Source organism: Manduca sexta, chromosome 10 (assembly GCF_014839805.1).
Source record: "Manduca sexta isolate Smith_Timp_Sample1 chromosome 10, JHU_Msex_v1.0, whole genome shotgun sequence".
In the NCBI taxonomy this organism is placed as follows: domain Eukaryota; kingdom Metazoa; phylum Arthropoda; class Insecta; order Lepidoptera; family Sphingidae; genus Manduca; species Manduca sexta.
The window spans coordinates 1,335,112-1,356,458 of NC_051124.1; the positions used below are offsets into that span (position 1 = coordinate 1,335,112).

Consider the following 21,347-nt stretch of genomic DNA (forward strand, 5'->3'; position numbering starts at 1 on the left):
TTTCATCTTCAGCACATATTTCATCCAATTTTCTTGCATAAAACTGTCCAACAGTTTTTATTACCCGCTCTCGACATCTTTTTTACTCGATTTTAATAAAGATGGAACTAATTTCGCCTCTAGTTGAATTAACTTTCCAATCAAAGTGGAAACACGAAGTAAACTTTAAAATCTTAGACAGTAACTGCGCTATCTTGTTAGTTGGAATAAAAAAGCTCCGCCGATTTCAGCGCGGACAGCTTTTAAAGTGAAACAATAGAAGCTTCGATTTTTTATTGTCTTTAATGTGATTCTGTTCTTATTTGATTTTGGGAAGTGGGTTATAGGGTGTTATTGAGTTTTGTTTATCGCGGAAAATTTACTGAATGCATATTTATTTTTTAATAGTTTAAGAAAGGAATCTATTATTTCAATCTATATATTACTAATATTATAAATACGAATGTTTTTGAAAATGTTTAGATGTAAACATGTTAATTAGAAGTAAATACAAAAACAGCTGAATGGATTTGGATTAAATTTGGCACATGCGTAGAGCATAGCCTGGATGGCCTACCATCGCCATGACCACAGGCTTTTTTTCTAGGAATTTGTGTCCATGAAACAAATGGCATATTTTAATCATATTTATTAAATTTTTATCACTGGACGCTCTATAAATCGCTATAATATTTTAGGGATTTTTGTAGCGGGCAAGGCTTCTTAGGCGGACAAAGCCGCCAGCAATATGTAGTTAAACAAACAGGAAGCCTTAAACGATGCGAAAAATTGCAAAGTGGAGGTTTCAGATATGGCTAATATTTATATTCATTATAAACATGACTTATAATAGACTGTATTACGTGCGCAGTACGACATTTCTCTCACGTTCCGGGTTTGAACCTCGCGTTGCGTTAAAAAATCCAATATTCCTAATATTGGACTTTTTACTCAATTTCAGCCCGGAGTCTAAAATTTCTATACGATGTGGTGGTATCCTCGCTCCCTATCATATCTTTGGACGGAACCCCCATGGTGAAAAGTGGCCTGGTTGGAACAGAAAAATATTTACTAACTAGCTTTTGCTCGCGGCTCCGCCCGCGTTATAAAGTTTTTCAGGCTAAAGTTTTCCATTATAAAAGTAGTAGTTTCCCGGGAGCCTATGTTCTTCCCAGGGTTTCAAACTGTCTCCATACCAAATTTTATCTTATACGTTGGGTAGTTTTTGAGTTTAAGACGTTCAGGCAAACGGATGCAGCGGGGGACTTTGTTTTATAATATATTTTTTAGAACTTTTTAAGAGGAATAATCCCGTCATACATCATTGTTGCATAACTTTAACCGTTTACGCAGCGCACGCAACGGAAGCTCTCAAAACTAATAAATTGTCCCCGTATTTGCAACATGTTTCATTACTGCTCCGCTCCTATTGGTCATAGCGTGATGATATACAGCCTATAGCACCCCACAAATAAAGGGCTATCCAACACAAAACGAATTTTTCAGTTCAAACTGGTAGTTCCTAAGATTAGCCATTACTGCTCCGCTCCTATTGGTCATAGCGTGATGATATATAACTTAGAGCACTCCACGAACAAAGGGCTATCCAACGCAAAAAGAATTTTTCAGTTTGGACTGGTAGTTCCTGAGATTAGCGCGTTCAAACAAACAAACAAACTCTTCAGCTTTATATAATAGTATAGAAGTATAGATTTAATAATGTTAACTTTTTTAATTAGGGATGACTGAGAGTGTTATAAACGTAAGAGTAAACAAATATAATGAGAAAGCTTCGAACTGCTAAGCTATCGGGAGTTACACGTGCCATTGTGAGTCAACCATAAAAGATAGACATATGCTGTCGTGGGATATTTTTTACATAATTTTAAAGAGAACATTTCCGTCATACATGATTTCTATGTAGCTTTAACCATTAAGGTTGCACACGCGACGGAAGCTTAAAAAATGGAGTAACTTCTCCCGTTTTCCCAACATTTCCCTTCACTGCTCTGCTCCTATTAATTGTAGCGTGATGAAAAGTATACTATAACCAGCACAGGAGTATGAAAAATAATTGTACCAAGTTTCGTTAAAATCCGTCGAGTAGTTTTTGTTTCTATAACGGTTATACAGACAGACAGACAAAAATTTTACTAATTGCATTTTTGGCATCAGTATCGATCCCTAATCACCCCCTGATAGTTATTTTGGAAATATATTTCATGTACAGAATTGACCTCTCTACAGATTTATTATAAGTATAGTTAGAAGATTAGTAGTGATGGGTGAATAATTTAATAAACGCAGCTGATATATTTAGTTGTTTATTCACAAGCAATGTTTAGTTTCATTGGTAGGATTTTAAAAATTGCAAAAATGTTCGCACATGAGCTTTTCAGGAACATAAAGCCAAAATGCGGTGTATCAAGAAAAATGCTCTACAATTACAATTCCAGTACACAATTTTCACTCTACCCTTTCCTTATAGAGGCGAAATAGGTTTCTTCATTTACCATAATATACCCCGTTGATGAAAGATTAAAAACACTGTTATTTCAAAAGCTCTGAACGCGGCCATGGAGCGGCGTGCGTTTGTGAGAGCTCTTATAATGTGATTTTCAATAGGAAACTGCTCTGTCTTTTCAAGTATACGTCTAACTATAGTAGAGAAGTATTCTATGCGAAACCAGCTCTTTTTACTGATGGCAGGAAAGAGAATTTTAGATGCATTTTTGGAGTACATTATCGTGTAATGACCATAAATAAGTACCATACGTTAGTTTTCATGCATGACATTGACGTCACGTCTTGATTGATGACGTTAGTATGGATTCGGCATTAATTGTCGTAATGCCCATTTACATAGAGCATACTGTTGCTTGGCAGCAGAAATAGAAATTGACAGTTCCTACCTACCTAGACTACAGCATACGACTACCTAGTAATCCCAAGCAGCATGCAATATTTAATTAGAAGGAGTGCTCTCAAAACAATTGAAAAATATTCCTTTGTACTAACACTTCGGGTCGGACGTTCTTTCATTAGTGTTTTTTTTTGTTTCCATTCGGGATTGTTTTTGTAAAAACCACTTTTTACCTCCATTATGAAGGCTCCCGCCAATAAGGTTGTTTATCGCTTGTTAGTATTCTTTTAAAAATCGTTTGATTGGAAATTGTTTTATTTTTGTAAGTTTTAATTGCTGGTTTCTGTGTTGCTAGTAATATTTTATCCCGTTGGGGATGAAAAATCTTTTCTTATTGCTGATTTGCGTCGAGTAAGCAGCTTCAGTGTAAATGTTTAGTCTTTATCTACATTATACAATTAAAAGTCTTGTTCATTGTTTCTAGAACAAACTGTTGGAGACTAGTCTATCAGCTTGTCTTAAAAATGTACTAAGTAATTTTGATTTGACGATATAATTTTGAAAAAAAAAATTCTCCCACATTTCTAAGACTTTGGAGCCTTCATAGCCCCGCGTGAGGTTGCAAAGTCATCGAAATGATCGGCGAAAATTATAATAAAAAAACTGTGATAAAATCCAAAAAAATAGTTTTATTACAATATCTAACATTTGCGTAAACATAAGAAAACATAATACAGTGTTTTAGTATGTAAATATGTTACTTTAAAGAGTTCACGCCTCGGCACTGAAGCCACAGCCTCCACTCTCCAAGCAATGTAAATTGTAAATTCAGCGGTTGCAACAACATCGAAACATATAAATATGTAAACGTACTAAGGCGCTGTGAGTGCGCTTTAGAGTAGACACATGTTAAATGCATGCTTGTAAATAGACCGTGGTCATAAAATTTCTGCAGCGATTATTGTTAAGCGTCTTTAATATCAGGGAACGTAATCAATATGTATTATAAAACACAGTCCCCATTTCTGTCTGTATGTATGTTATCGATTTTCTCAAAATCTACTGAAAGGATTTTTATGAAATTTAGTTTGGAGGTAGTTTAAGACCCTGGAAAGGTTATGGGTTACTTTCAATCCCGGGAAAATATATAACGGGACTTTTATCTCTAAGAACTCCTTCACGAAAAGCTAGTATCGACATAAGTTAACAATAGTTTATACTGATGCTATCAAACAAAACACACATCACGCCTTTATCTCCGAAGGAACACGAAGTACCCACTTTTCGCTATGTGTGTTCTGTCACATGATGTGATAGGAGACGAGCCTATTGCCATTTCACCCACAAATTCCAGACTGAATTGACAATGAGCAGAAAAACCCAAATATCACTTTTTCTGACTCGAGATTCGAACCTAGGAACTCAGAGCAGTGTCACACCTCCTACGCACACAATAATTTCCTCGAGGCAGTCATGATGATATTATATCGAAATTAACTGTCAAAATGTACATAGATTATAAAGTTATCAGTTTACGAATTGTCTTTATTTTGTGTTAAGAAAACAGCCCGAGCATGTAAGTAGAACAGAAGTAGAGAAGACGGGAACGAAAACCGCCTGAAGTAGGTACTTTATACGATCACTGAGATTCCTGGAGACCCCACAACTCCCTTCCAAATTTCTTATTCTTCATCCTTCTGAACGGTCGGTAATAAATATAATATTTTTCTGGGAGTAAACGCCTTTTTCCCTTAGGGCAGCTTAAGTGGAAGTGGAAGTCCTGGGCTCAAGTCCCAGTTTGAGCAACTGTGCATCGGCCTACCAGGTTTTTCCTGAGATGAGAACTTTTAAAGTGTTGATGTCAGCTAGTCGATGAAATCAAATCGTTTCTACACCATGGTTAAAGGGAGTTGTGTAGACTCCATCGAAAAGCGCAAAAAGTGTTTATTTTTAATTTCCTCATATCACATGGGTAATTTTGTACACCATCTAAGTATTTTGCTGCATGCTAACATTCCTATTATGTGTCAACGTGACCTCATCCGAAGGGTTGTCGAATGAAACTCCTAATGAGCGCGGCAAGAGAGCTAATTACACGCCTCAGGTTACCTCGCAGCATTCCTCTACTCTTCAGTACATTCTTATGTTTTTAGATATTTTTGGCTACTATGTCTCTAATAAGCTACTCGAATGTGTTCGCAGCTCGTTCCGCGTTATCTTCCATTCTCAGCGTAATATTTGCCTACAGTACTCAGCGGTTATTTCACTTCCTAAGAGTGTAACAATATTCAATATCAGTAAAGTAGTGTTTAAGTTTATCCATAATAAACGAAAAATATCACATCTTCTTAAGGTAGTTGGATGCGGGCCGCTTCCAATGGGTCGATATGGAAATCTTTGGGGGAGGCCCATTTTCAACAGTTGACATGCTGTGGCTAATGATGATCAAATCTTTTCTTTTTGTAATATTAGTTTACATGAATCACCAATAAATAAAGACTTCCCTAATAGGATAGTTGCATATGTTTGATTTTATGCAATATTTTTAAATATGTAACAGAAAATAAAACGAAAAAGAAGTCCTTCTGCGAAAATGTCATTGAAATTGCAATTCATATTTCATGAATATGAATTATTTCATGAATTCATATTTGCCGCGTAGTGGGGATATCGTGCTTTCTCTTTCCATCGCGTGATTTTAGTCCCCGATGACGTCAAATGTACCTAATTATTTCCACTCTTTCCTGTTCCTTAACACGTTTCAAGGTATAGAAAAGAGGGGTCAGTAATCCTTCTATCCAATTTCAAATGCTTATCATTTGATATTTTATCGGATTTTAAACATTCTTTCTGTGTTAAATTTTATGTGACCCAAATATTTGATAAATGTAAGAAACGTAAGTAAGTCAAACACCTTATTTTTTAACTTCTTTTTTGCTACCTGCATTAAAGTCTGATTGTGTAATTTTAAAAATAAAAACATGTTTTACTGATAATCCAGAAACTGATCTATTTTTGTGTCAAATTTCATCCTAATCTATTAAAAGAATATTTTTATAGTTTTACTTGACTGAGATTTTGGCTGATATCCCCAGAATTAATTTTTTATATCAATTGCCAAAGTTTGTTAATTAATAAAGTAATACATTTTTCATTATATTATGACAATCATAAATTCAATTAAAATTATAATTAATTTCCGATATTATTTATGAATGAATTATTCCATGCACTGTATAATGGGAAATGGCTTACAGGTTTAAAAATTTCGTAATTAATTGAGGGATTAAATATTGCGCCAGCCGAAATGAAAAATCAACTATATTGTAAAACGCCTACCGGTCTATCCATAGTATTTTTTTTGGATTTTAAAGGTTTGGGTTCAAAATTTAATGTAGTTCGCGTAGCAAATATTTATGAGTTTTAGATTTGGAAAAATTTGCTTGTGGTTGAAAATTGTGTTTGATGTAGCAATAGCCCCTTTGACCATAATAATACGGGACGTTCCTATTTTTGGTAAAAGCTGATGATCTTCAATCTTTTTAACAGATCTTCCATATTGTGGTTAAGAACCACATGCTCATATCAGCTTTGAAACCAAAAAAAGCACGCTAAAAATCTGTCTATTCGTCTTCTTTTTTATCAGCCCTAGCAATCATCACCGGGGGGAACCTGCGAATGGGATACTGGAATCCCCTAGCTTAGCGACTGCAGGGGCCTTGAGAAAAGTTGGGCCGGGATATCTAGGGAAGGAAGTGCCCTACACAAGTGAAAGAATAGGAATCCTCGTAAGACGGGTGGAGGGGAGAAGTCCAGGAAATTTTCGAGAGCCCTTATAGACATTGAAATTAAACTAATTTTTCGGATTCTATCGCGGTTTTTTGTTTTTTATTTTTCTCCCGACGTTTCGAAGACTTTGCAGCCTTCATGGTCACGGGGGGGACTGAGGTGTTGTTCATCCGCAAAGTCAAAGTTACAATATCTACCTACATTTTACAATTATACAACTTTTTTTAAATTTTTTTAGCTGTTGGTGGTCCGATCTACGCAGAATGAGCTCACAGTGTCTTGAAGTCTGGCAGCCGGTCTTTTGGGTTCCGATTTAATTAAATGTAGAACTGGATCCCAGGCTTGTGCAAGCTTCCAACCATCTTCCCTATTGAAATTAGGATGTTTTTTATTTCAATAGCCTCGCGAATCATCCTGGGCAAGAATCGGTGTTCTTTGGCGAGGATTTGTGGCTTGTCTAGTCGCAGATAATGATTGGCGCCTCCTTCAGAGTGTTCAGCGACTGCAGACTTCGTCGAGCGTCGGTGTTTCACGTCAGCTATATGTTCTTTTACGCGGGTCCCTATATTTCTTTTTGTTTGTCCGATATAAGAGAGGCCACAGTTGCAATCTATTTTGTATACTCCCGGTTCTTGTAGAGGTATATGACACTTGACAGGTGGTAAAAATGACTAATCTTCTTAGGCGGCTTAAAATAAGTTTTTATGGAAGCACGCTTCAGGATGTAGCCAATCTTGTCGGTGACTCCTCTTACATATGGTAATACAACCGGAACACGTTCAACTGTGGCTGGTTTCACTCGGTTTCTGTGACGGCGGCGTGGAATTTGGAGCTTGTTGTCTCGCAGCACTTGCTTGACATGTTGCAGCTCAGCGGCCAGGTGTTTCTCGTCACAGATTCCTTGTGCTCTCTGAAACAAAGATTTGCCCACGGTAGCTAACTGTTTTGGATGGTGATGAGATTCACCGTTCAGATATTTATCAGTATGGGTCTGTTTCCGATGCACAGTATGACTTAAGGTCTGATTAGGATTACGGATGATTAAAACATCTAAGAAAGCAAGAGATTTATTCTGTTCTAACTCCATAGTAAATTGGATTTTATTGTTGATGGAGTTGAGGTGATTTAAAAATGCAGTTACTTTATCAGATGGTAAAATTGTGAAAGTATCGTCTACGTACCGTTTATAAAACCTTGGAGTGACCGGGGCTGTACTCAGGGCTGTCTCCTCGAAGTCTTCCATAAATATATCGGCGACTACCGGAGATACAGGGAGCCCATCGCTACCCCTCAACTTGTACATAGAACTGATTATTCCACAACATATAGCCAGATGTAAGGCAATGTTGGAGTAGTTCTGCATATTCTACAGGAATGTTATTCTCTGCCAACTTCTTAGATACAATTCTGATGCAATCTTGTACTGGTAAGCTCGTAAAGAGAGACTGGACATCAAAACTGACCATAGTTTCATTGTCAGCTAATTTTAGGTCTTTAATATCGCTGACAAATTGGTATGAATCCTTCACAGACGCTCTAGTGTTTCCTCTAAGTGGTGAAAGCACTTTTGCTACGTGCTGAGCCAATCTGTAGGTTGGTGTGTCGATCTGACTCACAATGGGACGTAGCGGAGCATTTAATTTGTGTATTTTCGGTAACCCATACAGTTTAGGCGGTTTTGCACACGAAGGAACGAGTAAGTTTACGTCAAGATTTAACTTATCGGAGTAATCTTTTATTAAAGAGCTAGTAGCCTTTAATACTTTGGTAGTCGGGTCTGTTTTGACTATTTTATAGGTACTTACATCCGATAAAAGTTGTTCCATTTTATTATTGTAGTCTGACGTATCCATTACTACTGTCGCATTTCCTTTATCTGCACGGAGAATGGTAAGGTCCTTCATCGATCGCAAGTTCTTTAAAGCGATATATTCGTGTTTTGGAAGATTTGGTTTCGGCACTTTCTTTTGACGCAAAATTGACGAAATGTCCTGGCGTATCGCCTCCGAATCTTCGTGTTTTAAGTTATTTTTGAAGAGACTATTCTCAACATTGCAAATAATGTCTTCATACGGTATCCTTCGTGGTGTAACAGCAAAATTTAAGCCTTTCGATAAAACCTGAATTGTGTTTTCGTCCAATGATTGTTTTGACAGATTTATTACTGCGCGTTGTCCATGGTTTGCGCGGGAGTGTATCTTATCTATGGTCGCGCGCGTTCCATTCCTACACTCGGTGTTTTTAAGATTATCAACAAATAATTTTGATTGTAATTTATTATATTTTATTATATGTTTGTTTTTTTATTGTGGTCACGACATCTCTTCAAGAAAGACCACAATCTCATCCCTACGTGTGTCAAGCTATCACCCAAGAAATACATACGAGGGAGCGCTAAAATTCTTAACCAGGCGAGTACTAAACTGTTACGAGCTACCATACACGAAACACGATCCGACCTCCAGTACATAAATAATTGTGTTGAGATTATATCCAATGAATTGAGGACAGAGTTGTCAGCATTTGATTTTAAAAATTGCATCGAGACCTTAAATAAGCGCGAAACTTCCAAATATAATGAATGCAAAACACACATATAATAAAATATAATAAATTACAATCAAAATTATTTGTTGATAATCTTAAAACACCGAGTGTAGGAATGGAACGCGCGCGACCATAGATAAGATACACTCCCGCGCAAACCATGGACAACGCGCAGTAATAAATCTGTCAAAACAATCATTGGACGAAAACACAATTCAGGTTTTATCGAAAGGCTTAAATTTTGCTGTTACACCACGAAGGATACCGTATGAAGACATTATTTGCAATGTTGAGAATAGTCTCTTCAAAAATAACTTAAAACACGAAGATTCGGAGGCGATACGCCAGGACATTTCGTCAATTTTGCGTCAAAAGAAAGTGCCGAAACCAAATCTTCCAAAACACGAATATATCGCTTTAAAGAACTTGCGATCGATGAAGGACCTTACCATTCTCCGTGCAGATAAAGGAAATGCGACAGTAGTAATGGATACGTCAGACTACAATAATAAAATGGAACAACTTTTATCGGATGTAAGTACCTATAAAATAGTCAAAACAGACCCGACTACCAAAGTATTAAAGGCTACTAGCTCTTTAATAAAAGATTACTCCGATAAGTTAAATCTTGACGTAAACTTACTCGTTCCTTCGTGTGCAAAACCGCCTAAACTGTATGGGTTACCGAAAATACACAAATTAAATGCTCCGCTACGTCCCATTGTGAGTCAGATCGACACACCAACCTACAGATTGGCTCAGCACGTAGCAAAAGTGCTTTCACCACTTAGAGGAAACACTAGAGCGTCTGTGAAGGATTCATACCAATTTGTCAGCGATATTAAAGACCTAAAATTAGCTGACAATGAAACTATGGTCAGTTTTGATGTCCAGTCTCTTTACGAGCTTACCAGTACAAGATTGCATCAGAATTGTATCTAAGAAGTTGGCAGAGAATAACATTCCTGTAGAATATGCAGAACTACTCCAACATTGCCTTACATCTGGCTATATGTTGTGGAATAATCAGTTCTATGTACAAGTTGAGGGGGTAGCGATGGCTCCCCTGTATCTCCGGTAGTCGCCGATATATTTATGGAAGACTTCGAGGAGACAGCCCTGAGTACAGCCCCGGTCACTCCAAGGTTTTATAAACGGTACGTAGACGATACTTTCACAATTTTACCATCTGATAAAGTAACTGCATTTTTAAATCACCTCAACTCCATCAACAATAAAATCCAATTTACTATGGAGTTAGAACAGAATAAATCTCTTGCTTTCTTAGATGTTTTAATCATCCGTAATCCTAATCAGACCTTAAGTCATACTGTGCATCGGAAACAGACCCATACTGATAAATATCTGAACGGTGAATCTCATCACCATCCAAAACAGTTAGCTACCGTGGGCAAATCTTTGTTTCAGAGAGCACAAGGAATCTGTGACGAGAAACACCTGGCCGCTGAGCTGCAACATGTCAAGCAAGTGCTGCGAGACAACAAGCTCCAAATTCCACGCCGCCGTCACAGAAACCGAGTGAAACCAGCAACAGTTGAACGTGTTCCGGTTGTATTACCATATGTAAGAGGAGTCACCGACAAGATTGGCTACATCCTGAAGCGTGCTTCCATAAAACTTATTTTAAGCCGCCTAAGAAGATTAGTCAATTTTTACCACCTGTCAAGTGTCATATACCTCTACAAGAACCGGGAGTATACAAAATAGATTGCAACTGTGGCCTCTTATATCGGACAAACAAAAAGAAATATAGGGACCCGCGTAAAAGAACATATAGCTGACGTGAAACACCGACGCTCGACGAAGTCTGCAGTCGCTGAACACTCTGAAGGAGGCGCCAATCATTATCTGCGACTAGACAAGCCACAAATCCTCGCCAAAGAACACCGATTCTTGCCCAGGATGATTCGCGAGGCTATTGAAATTAAAAACATCCTAATTTCAATAGGGAAGATGGTTGAAGCTTGCACAAGCCTGGGATCCAGTTCTACATTTAATTAAATCGGAACCCAAAAGACCGGCTGCCAGACTTCAAGACACTGTGAGCTCATTCTGCGTAGATCGGACCACCAACAGCTAAAAATTTAAAAAGTTGTATAATTGTAAAATGTAGGTAGATATTGTAACTTTGACTTTGCGGATGAACAACACCTCAGTCCCCCCCGTGACCATGAAGGCTGCAAAGTCTTCGAAACGTCGGGAGAAAAATAAAAAACAAAAAACCGCGATAGAATCCGAAAAATTAGTTTAATTTCAATGTCTAACATTCGCGTAAATATAAGAAATCATTAGCCCTTATAGAGTCATTCAGCTTGTCCCATATTTCTTGCATGACGGCACTAGGCATTTCTGAGAATTACACAATGCGGATGAAAAATTTACCTACAAACGGTGACACTTTTCAACGAAACACGGTAAACGCTACTTTGCACACTCAAATTCCTTATAGAGAGAGATCCCTTATAGGTTTTAATGTGTATTGAGAACCATGAGGTATACACATTGAACTGTATGCCTAGTGTCGCGGCAAATGTTCCACCGTGAATGGGCGTGCTTTCGGTGTGGAGTCCGAGCGCACAAGAATTGCCTCGGAAAGTATTCGGCGTACTGTCAGTCAGTCAGTAAAGTGTAGGTGCAATGACTAAGTAATTTCTGTCTACTGCTAAATTTTGAAACTAAGTATGCATACCCTTGAAAAGCTATTCTAAAAACAGTAACGTAGTGTAAAGATTGTTCTAGAATATCGTATAGTTTAACGAAAGATACATTCTTTAGAAGTGGTTGAAAGCGTTGTATTCTTTAGGGAAAAGAGATGCAACATTGTTACTGTAAAGCGCCTTGGATTTGTATCGGCGAGTTCGATTTTAAGAAATTTATTCTTTTTAATCCGTTTATTTTACAACACACACTGAAAAACAACAAAAATATTTTATTTATTATTTATATTTATAAAGTACTTTTTATTCAATCAAATTAAACGCATTTAAAATCTACTGGCGAGATTAGGGACAAAGAACAAAGGTCATCGGAATATAGGTTGCGAGAGTAAGAAATTGTTAACGAGATGATCCCACTACGACCCACTATTGCCTAAGTCATTATATTCGAAAAATAATTATAGCGCCACACTGCGCATTGTCTACGGTAAAGGTTTTGTTATAATTCGTAATTACAATTTTACGTTGGAAGAAATAATTTTGCAATTCCAAAGGATCAGATAGAAAGTTATAAGATTCTCAGTCAAATTAAGAAGTTAATTAATTATATTAAGTTCATCGCTTAAAGATGGAGACTGACTGTGATTTATTAAATTATTTGTTTAATTGACTCCGCCTGCTTGTAGAATAATTATGTTCTTTCAAACTTAATTGGTTAACTTTTTTTTCGTTACTGTATAAAGTGACAAATATAAAAGAAATTTTATTGTAAAATATGTTAACAAAAGAGTCCTAGTTTTATTCCTTGACTATAATTTATTCACGCCTCATTTTAGAGGACACTTTATTGTTTTACAATTGACTAAACAAGAATAGCAAAACCTAATTTATACTAAATCGATGTTTTTATACGTAAACGGCAAAGTGTCCCCACTGCACCTGATGGTTAGTGGAGTAGGGTCCAATAGAATGTCAACTGACGAGAGATTACCCATTGGCAGTCGACACAATTATGTCGGCCTGTTGGAACCGGATTTACACAAGCCGACCTCGTAACATGACAAACGTGGGCCACTATGGCGGGCTATAACACCTTGTACAGCGGTCGCTATCCGGGCGAATAAATATATCCTACCAGCAAAATACTACTCTCACATAATATTAGCCCTGTATCATATACTGACCCACTGTTGGGCACGGGTCTCCTCTACTATTATTGAGATGGATTAGGCCTTAGTTCACCACGCTGGCCTAGTGCGGATTGCTAGATTTCACACACCCTCGAAAATTTCTAACAAAAAATTCTCGGATATGCAGGTTTCCTCACCATGTTTTCCTCGACCGGTAAAGCAAGCGATAATTTACAAAGAAGACACACATAATTTTTAGAAAAGTCAGAGGTGTGTGCCCTTAGGATTTGAACCTGCGGACATTCGTCTCGGCAGTCAGTTCCACAACCAACTAGGCTATCGTCGCTTTTTTTCTAATTTTTTAACTCAGACATAATACAAACTATCTAAATGTCCATTCTCTCTACGACATATATGTACACAAGCATAATATATAGGCATAATATATCGGCCGCGTTCGGTGGTCGTATTAGGCGCGCTTCACGCAACGCTGGGCCGAATTTAGAGCCGGGCGGTTATTAATTTATTTACGCTCAGCCTGTATTTGACAAAGATTAGATTGGTTATTAAGCGGGTTGATATGCTTTTGTCGTGGGCAGAACGGCTTGTGTCAATGCGCCGAGATAACGTTAATAATAATGATACGGCGAGTGGCGATACAGCTTCTGCATTCCGTGGGGGCTAAATGAGACCCCCTGACCCTTGGCTTGCCTTTGGCCGGCTAGAGGTGGAAGTCGCAAGAGCTAAGAACCTCAGCTCCAGTGTGGAAGTGCTCAATCTGCGTAATAGCGAGGAAACCCGCTCCGTGATGCGACGGCGACCCACATTTTTTTTAAGAAAAATGGTTACATATCTTTTCACATATATTCCGCTCTTTTTGCTCTCAATGTAGTGCTTTTTAAAATATAACATTATTGGTTTCGTCTCATATTGCGCACGTGAATTGGGATTTGAACCCAGACTCTTAGTAATTTTACTACCCTATAACTAAGCCAACATAGCGACTGTATTGATTTAGAAAGTTACATGCAACATGTCTCCGACTTACCAAACTGTTTCGGTTTTGACTAAATTAAAATATAGATTAGGCTGCCTAAACGCATGCGACTTTATGCTATCTTTTTATATATTTTTGGTACAATTTTTGATATAGAATTTTATTGAAGTTTCTGGTATCCATTTATAAAAGTAGGCAAGCCAGAAGCTGAATTATCGGATGGTAACTTATCATGATCGTCCGTGATCGTTTCTATTCTTAGATATATTATCAATTTCTTACCAACCTCTAGATCACGTTGAGTACTTTAAAGAATTGTTAAACCTTGTAACGCTGGCTTCTGAAACCAGAATATCGTGGTCTCTTGTACCGAAAGGTTTAGTAAGCTGTGGAATAGTTTACTCCTTCCTACAATTTAGGTTACTTCAAGTGGAGAGTGATAAATTTGTGCTACTATCCCGGGTTGTTTATTTCTTGCCAGTCGACATATTTTTGGACTTTTCTTCACTTACTATCACGTGTTTAGTGGTGTTAAGGTAGACACCGCTGTAGAGGAACAGATGGTTACGTTCCTCGATGGAAGGGAAAGATTTCCAGGCAGGCAGATGTTGCGCCTGACCGGCCGCGGCCCCTCCGAAGGTTCCTATTCAGAGGTGGTATGTACGCTACGCGTCGCAGATTCTGCTCTCATAAGTCAGTATCGTCTGTCGCCATCTAGCGAGATTATTGTGCGATGTCTTTATAATTATGTCATATCGGTCTTCTCGTAGTTTCATTGATGTTAACGAGATGGCGGTGTTTACACTAATTGAACCGCTACTCAATAAAAAAAAAACTGTTAGAAGTATTAGGGTTTACGTAGGAACAGATTTATGGTCAATAAATCTGTTTTTAAATTTTCTGTCTCATCACATGATAGTAGACATAATATTTCTATGTCGAGCACGTAATTCAATCATATAATTTTTCGAAACAAACTGATATTGTATTCTGGATCAAGAAAGAGAATATATCTATGCAATTACGATTTTGAAATTCCAATGCTCCGATCATGATATATTATAATCAATGGAAAATTACATTATTCTTGTGGATTATATATCTCTCCCGGGCACGAATTTTTACGCGGCCAAAACCCTGGATAGTAGTTACATAATTAAACAGTCTCTTATTCGTTATAGCAATGTAATATACATAAATCCCACCTAAAATATTACCTCGAAATAAAATCGCAAAGTTATCTGTAGCTGTTCTGTACCCAGCCTGTAGATCGCAAGCACGTTCACTCGTGTAACGAAGTTTGCAGCGCTTGCATAATGAAACCTAGTGGGTTTACTAAAGGTATATTTTTAAACACAGAATGACAAGCCGTGTGTTGTATATAGAGGCTGTTAATTTAGGGGATCTGAGACTGATTATTATTGATTTTCTCGGTTGAGACCGACGTAAGGTAAACAAACTATTATCTAAACTAAGAAATTCTTCTTTCAAACATTTTATTTAATAGTAATAATAATAATATCAGCCCTGTATTATATGCTGTCCCACTGTTGGGCACCGTCCTCCTCTACTACAGTGGGGATTGGTAGACTTCACACACCCTCGAAAATTCCTATAGAGAATTTCTCAGGTATGCATCTTTCACCGTTAAAGCAAGCGATAATTCACAAAGATACACTCATTATTTTTTTTTAGTAAAGTCATTGGTGTGTGCCCTTGGGATTTGAACCTGCAGACATTCGTCTCAGCAGTCCGTTCCACAACCAACTAAGCTATCGCCGCTTTTTTTTTATTGCAATTGAATAATATGTAATTATTTGAGCATGATGCTCGGTCGATGGTAAGTGATACTACCGCCTATAAACAGTAATGAAATGAAATGATAGCAGTTCATTTATAGGCTCGTGAAATAAGGAATAAATTAATTTAAATTTTTATATGACTGCACAACCCTCTCAGGAATCATGAAATTTCTCTATTATCCTTATAATTATTTCCCCCCAGCACCTCTAGCAATTAGAAATTAGAAATGTAAGCGAAATGGGCAGAACAGTCCACACAAGCAGCACCCGTTCACGAGTATGACGCATGTGCCAGCCATCGGCCTCCTCAACCATATTGTAGGGAAATGGCCGACCCGTCACACGACACCGCCGCAGGTACAGACAGTTAGAGAGTATTTCATACCCAAGCCGCTTACAGTTATATTACAAATAAAGAGAAAGAAAAAAAAATATATATCTCGATCAAGTGACATGGTTCCAAAGACAATCACACAAAAATGCCTAGTCCCAGGCACTTATATCCTCTAGGTATTCTGAGATCCTGTAATAAGCGTTATTACACAACTTGCGCTTAATAGTGGCTTCGAATTTCGCAATATTTAAGGATTTGATCTCAGTGGGAACTTTGTTATAAAAATGTATACAGTAACCCTTAAAAGACTTGCTGATCTTTTGGAGCCTTGTTTTGTGGTTAAGTAATTTATTTTTGTTTCTAGTATTTAAACTATGGATATCGCTAACTTTTGGATAATTTTCTATATTTTTATGTAGAAAGACCATGCAGAATTTTATAGTACTGCGTGGCACTCAAAAACGCTCGTCACCCTAAGATGTTAATCTTCATAATGCTCAGTAATTTCGCTGGGTTCTCCAAACCGGAATACAATAGTGCATATAATGCTGTTTCAAAAAATTGTTTATCTAAATGCTTGTATTGCTATAGTTTGCGGGCAGGCAGGTAAGGTTAGCGATTTGTTCCCGAGTTTTGAACTCTTCTAATCATCTTAGTATGATCGTTGCATGCATATATTACAAGGTTTTATGGTATATTAAACGAATAAATCGAATTATATATCACACGATTCTAATTCTCTTTCATAGAAAATTTCTAAAAGAAATTAAAAGGGAATCATTAATTATTGGCGGTTCAATTTTCCACCACGAAAACTATAAATTAAATTATTGCAGCATAAATAAGTTAACATAGAACTTTGTAATACTGAGCCAGCAGTATGTCATATATAATACAGTGTTTTATGTTATTGTTTAAGAAGATATTTTAAGTTCAAGGAAACTAGACAAAACACAATGATTATTAGTAAGACCCTAGGCCTAATTTTCCCCGAGGCCTCGAAAATGCGCCTACATGCTTACGTAATGAAAGCTCCGGGTCAAAGCTTTGTCGCATACTGACCGCACTGTACATGTTTGTCCTGCGTCTATATATTCTGCGCAAGCAAATTACGCTCGTTTGAATAGCCTGATAGAGATGCTTTGATTTTGGTATACTGACATTATTGATGTCCTTTAGGAAAATAAGATAATACGTAGAGATAAAAATGTTCTTTTTTTATAGTTCCTTTTTTGATTTTGTTACTTATTTAACTTATATTGTTATTGAAAAATATTCTTTAAAAATAATGTTATAATTTATTTACTTGCAGGTAGGGAATGTACGTGACTAATTTAAATAGTTTGAAATGCATTTGAGTATTACAAAATAAATGTATGTAAAGAAGTAGTTAATAAGAAATATTCTTACGAGGATTTTTTGTTCGTATTAATAATTTCGTTCTATCAAATAATATATGGAATGAAAAAAGATATAAGTGAGACGGAAACAATATTAGCTATATTTCTGAAAACCTATTTTTTTGCGTAGATTTATTTTGAGAAATTCTCGTATGCGGTTCAGACCTCTATAAGGTCATCTACGAATTTCACTATTAGTTACCATCCATGTCACGATAAAAAATAATAACATATTTTCAGACTGTCAGGAAATATAGTAAAAGAGAGGTGATGTAATTGCTAATTAATAGGTCCATTAAGTAAAAATAAAAAGACAAAAAGATTTTCTCACTTTTAATTTATTCAAACAATAAAATATGAGGTTTGACGAACAATACTGTGTTAGTTCGTTTGAATTTGTTCTGTTTTCACAAATTAGCCTCTATTTCAAGATAATATTAAAATCTAAAATATTTGCTTTTCGAGATATGTTGCAGATATTTAAATATTTTCATTAACTTTTTTCTGAGTTGATAGTATACTACATAGGTAATCTATATACCAAAACTCAGACATGATCTAAATCCGAGAGATATATTTCCTCTCCGCAATCTTCCCCTTTTCTCTCTCCTCTCTCCTGTCCCTATGCCTTGAGGAAAAATCGAACTTCCCGTCAAAAACGTTGACACTTTAAAAGGGCGATTGGCAATGGATAATTTAAAAAAAAATGGCAATAGATGTTTCCATTCGTCTTTACATTTGATTCAAAATTTTTGTTGACCTTAACTACTAAATATGGAAGTTTGCTTCTAGTTTATTTATTTTATGAACAGCGTTGAGTAATAAACATAACAAATTCAAACGACACCAACACGAAACAAATAAGAAAAATATGTAACATTAGAAAAATATTTTACATGTAGGTAAATCAATACACTAACAATTTTAAAAGGGAATAATTATAAATACTGGCGGGGATTTTCTTTTGAAAATATACAAGTTTATCCCCAAAAGTATTTCAGTATAACATCGAACAGCCATCTTTTTCTATAATCTATGTTATCGTATCTACATAATATTTGACACATTTATTTTTCCTCAACGTGGAATACATGTGATTTAAAAAAATAATTTAAATTAATTTATTGTTAATCCGAAGGAATTTATGAATTTAACCGTATTCCGATTATTGCAAGAATTTGGTATGACAAAAAAAATAAGGACTAAAGAAAATCAGGACCATTTTTGTAAATTTATAAAACAATTATGAAATAAAATATCATTTACAGATTTAGATTAAAAAAATCTCCTAACTTGAGCGTGGGTAGTTTAAAAATATATTTGTTATAACAAGCAAAAAATACGCGTCGAAATTCCCAAGTTGGAGTTAAAACGCAGACAGGATCGGACTTAGAAAATACTTTTTAATAAAAATTAGGATAAAATATTAAAAAAAGAACACTGAGCTTAAAGACTAGGTTCTCTTTAATTACACCTAGACCAAATTTCCTTTTTAATATGTAAGTGCATACAAAACAATTTCAAGGCTGCTAACACTGTCACGCTGAGAATATAAAGCCTATATAAATAAGATATACGCGCAGTTGTGCTCTTTTGTGACTTTTTTCCAGTCCAAAATAATTATTTCATACATATATGTTTCCCCTCTTATCCCATTTGAAACTATGTTACTGGTGATTTACTTTATTATAACTTCTTATCATTTTTAAAAATATTTTTTTTTAGAGATTTATTTTAAATTTAAAAGGTTATACCCACTATTTCATTTCTAAATCCGGCCCCATCTACAAGATATAACGAAATACATTCTATATACACGTTCCCAAGATATTCACAATGCGTATCGTTTTCCTTTACAAAATATACAAAAATTACAACGGCACGAGTCAAATAATAGGCTACATTACTTTTTGGTCGTTGGCGTTCGCTTAGAGCGCTGAAAATTTCACATACATTTTTTGTTCAATGCGACATTTGAATGGGAATGTGTTTGGTTCTCTCAACTTGGGGTTTTAAAAGGAGGGAGGAATTAACAAGGATTAAGAAAGAAGTTAAATTGCTGGGGATGAGTTAACACCGAATAGGTATGTCTTAATATTTAAAAATTGCAAATTTTTTTTTTTTTATAATGAGATAAAACTATACAAAATCGTTTTGACATTGCGTTACGAAATAAACCACATATTAATCTTTTAATAATAACACTTTACAGTAAGTTACTCGAACCATAGGCCATATATAAAATAAAAAAGGAATAAGTTTCGAACAAAATATATGTCAAGACAAATAATTTTGACTTATTCGCCTTAAGAATAGTAGACTCTAAGCAATTTAACCTAAACGCGTAAATCTTTGGCACAAATTTTGGCAATGAATATTTTTATCGTATCTTTCAGTCAAATCAAACACATTCCCATTCACATCTCAGCTGTTCCAATACTTATTCTAGAGTTCCCAACTGACTAGAAATTCTAATTCGAGACAAGATTACATTTATATTACAGTATATACTAATGGGAGACATTTTATAAGACTATGGGGTTTCACAGCTAGATTTTTTTTAAATAAAATTATACATCATCAAATGCCAAAAGAGATAGTCTTTTGATTTTTGACAAAGTTTATACATTTGAAATCACAATTACACCAAACTCTCATAGGGTAGATAGTAATATCATTTTTAATATAGTGAGCACCAATATTAATTTGGCACAGTATATCTAAGTTCCAACTGAATGTGACAGCGGTGTTATATTCATAATTAACATCAAATTATCGACCCTTTCAAATTAAAAAATAGAACTTGAAGATCAAAGTTATTTTAATACTAGTTACTTTCTTGTTAAGCTGTCGTCACGATACTATAATTTTATCAGTTGTGGTTTCAATGATATTCGTTAATATAAAGCAATTCGGAAGTAGAGTTCTATGTTGTGTTCTAACATGCCAATCGTAGACAATGCAAATTTTCTCATCTTCAACATTTACTTTCAAATTTAGGTATGAAGACCATTATAGTTTGAAAGGATCGCTGGCACTTTAATAAGAATTATTATTAGGACTATCTTCCGATATAGTATCAGTGTTCTTCTCAATGACATTAGAATTGATTTCATCCTTACACGAATCATTATCATTTAAATTATTGTGACTGTCTCTACCATTACACCTATCTTGACCTAAATCACAACATATTACTGAATTCTCTTCACTTTTCTCCAAAATAACTTCAACACTTGGTTTAAAGTCTTCCTTCTTTTCCAAATCTGGTGGTCGTACTGTTGATAGGGTGTTGGAAAGATACGAAGACTGGAGGTTGTAGCCGGGTAGTAGCTTTGGTTGCAGAGGTAGCATGAGGTCGAGGGAGCCGGTGGTTGCAGGTCGTGGTTGCAGTGGTGGGGCCGTGATCAGGGGCGGTTGCAGCGACGCCAACGATATGGCGCCTGACTGCGTGTTGATTATGGGGCTTTCAACTGGAATAAGGAAAAAATGACTTTAAGAAATAGTAAATAGAGACGATATTATATTCTTAAAAAATGATAGTTTTTATTAAAATTAATTAAATATTTATTTACTAAAAACCTTGTCGAGTAAAAAGCATAAGATTTTTTAAGCCTTCTTCAGTGGCAGTATTGTAAATTTAATATTACCAAAAAAGGTATATTATTGCACATAAGAATAATGTAATATATAGTTTAATTATAGCATAAGACAGTAGCATTTATTGTACTAAAAATGTATACTTTAAAATAAATTAAAGCTATAGTTAAACTACAGTTTCTCTAACAACAATATCGCATCATTGTAAGAAATGAAAATCGAAACCAA

At 35.8% G+C, this 21,347-nt stretch overlaps 1 protein-coding gene across 1 annotated transcript in view; it reads right to left on the bottom strand.

Moving 5' to 3' along the window:
* Window positions 1–18,117: 18,117 nt before the first annotated feature.
* The window catches only part of LOC115450751 (potassium voltage-gated channel protein Shaw), a 227,759-nt gene continuing 224,529 nt past the window's right edge, over window positions 18,118–21,347 (bottom strand). Inside the window, exon 10 of the mRNA XM_037437251.1 lies at window positions 18,118–20,992. Within this exon, the coding sequence (XP_037293148.1) occupies window positions 20,559–20,992 (434 nt within the window). The 3' untranslated portion in view covers window positions 18,118–20,558. The remainder of the gene's footprint in view (window positions 20,993–21,347) is intronic.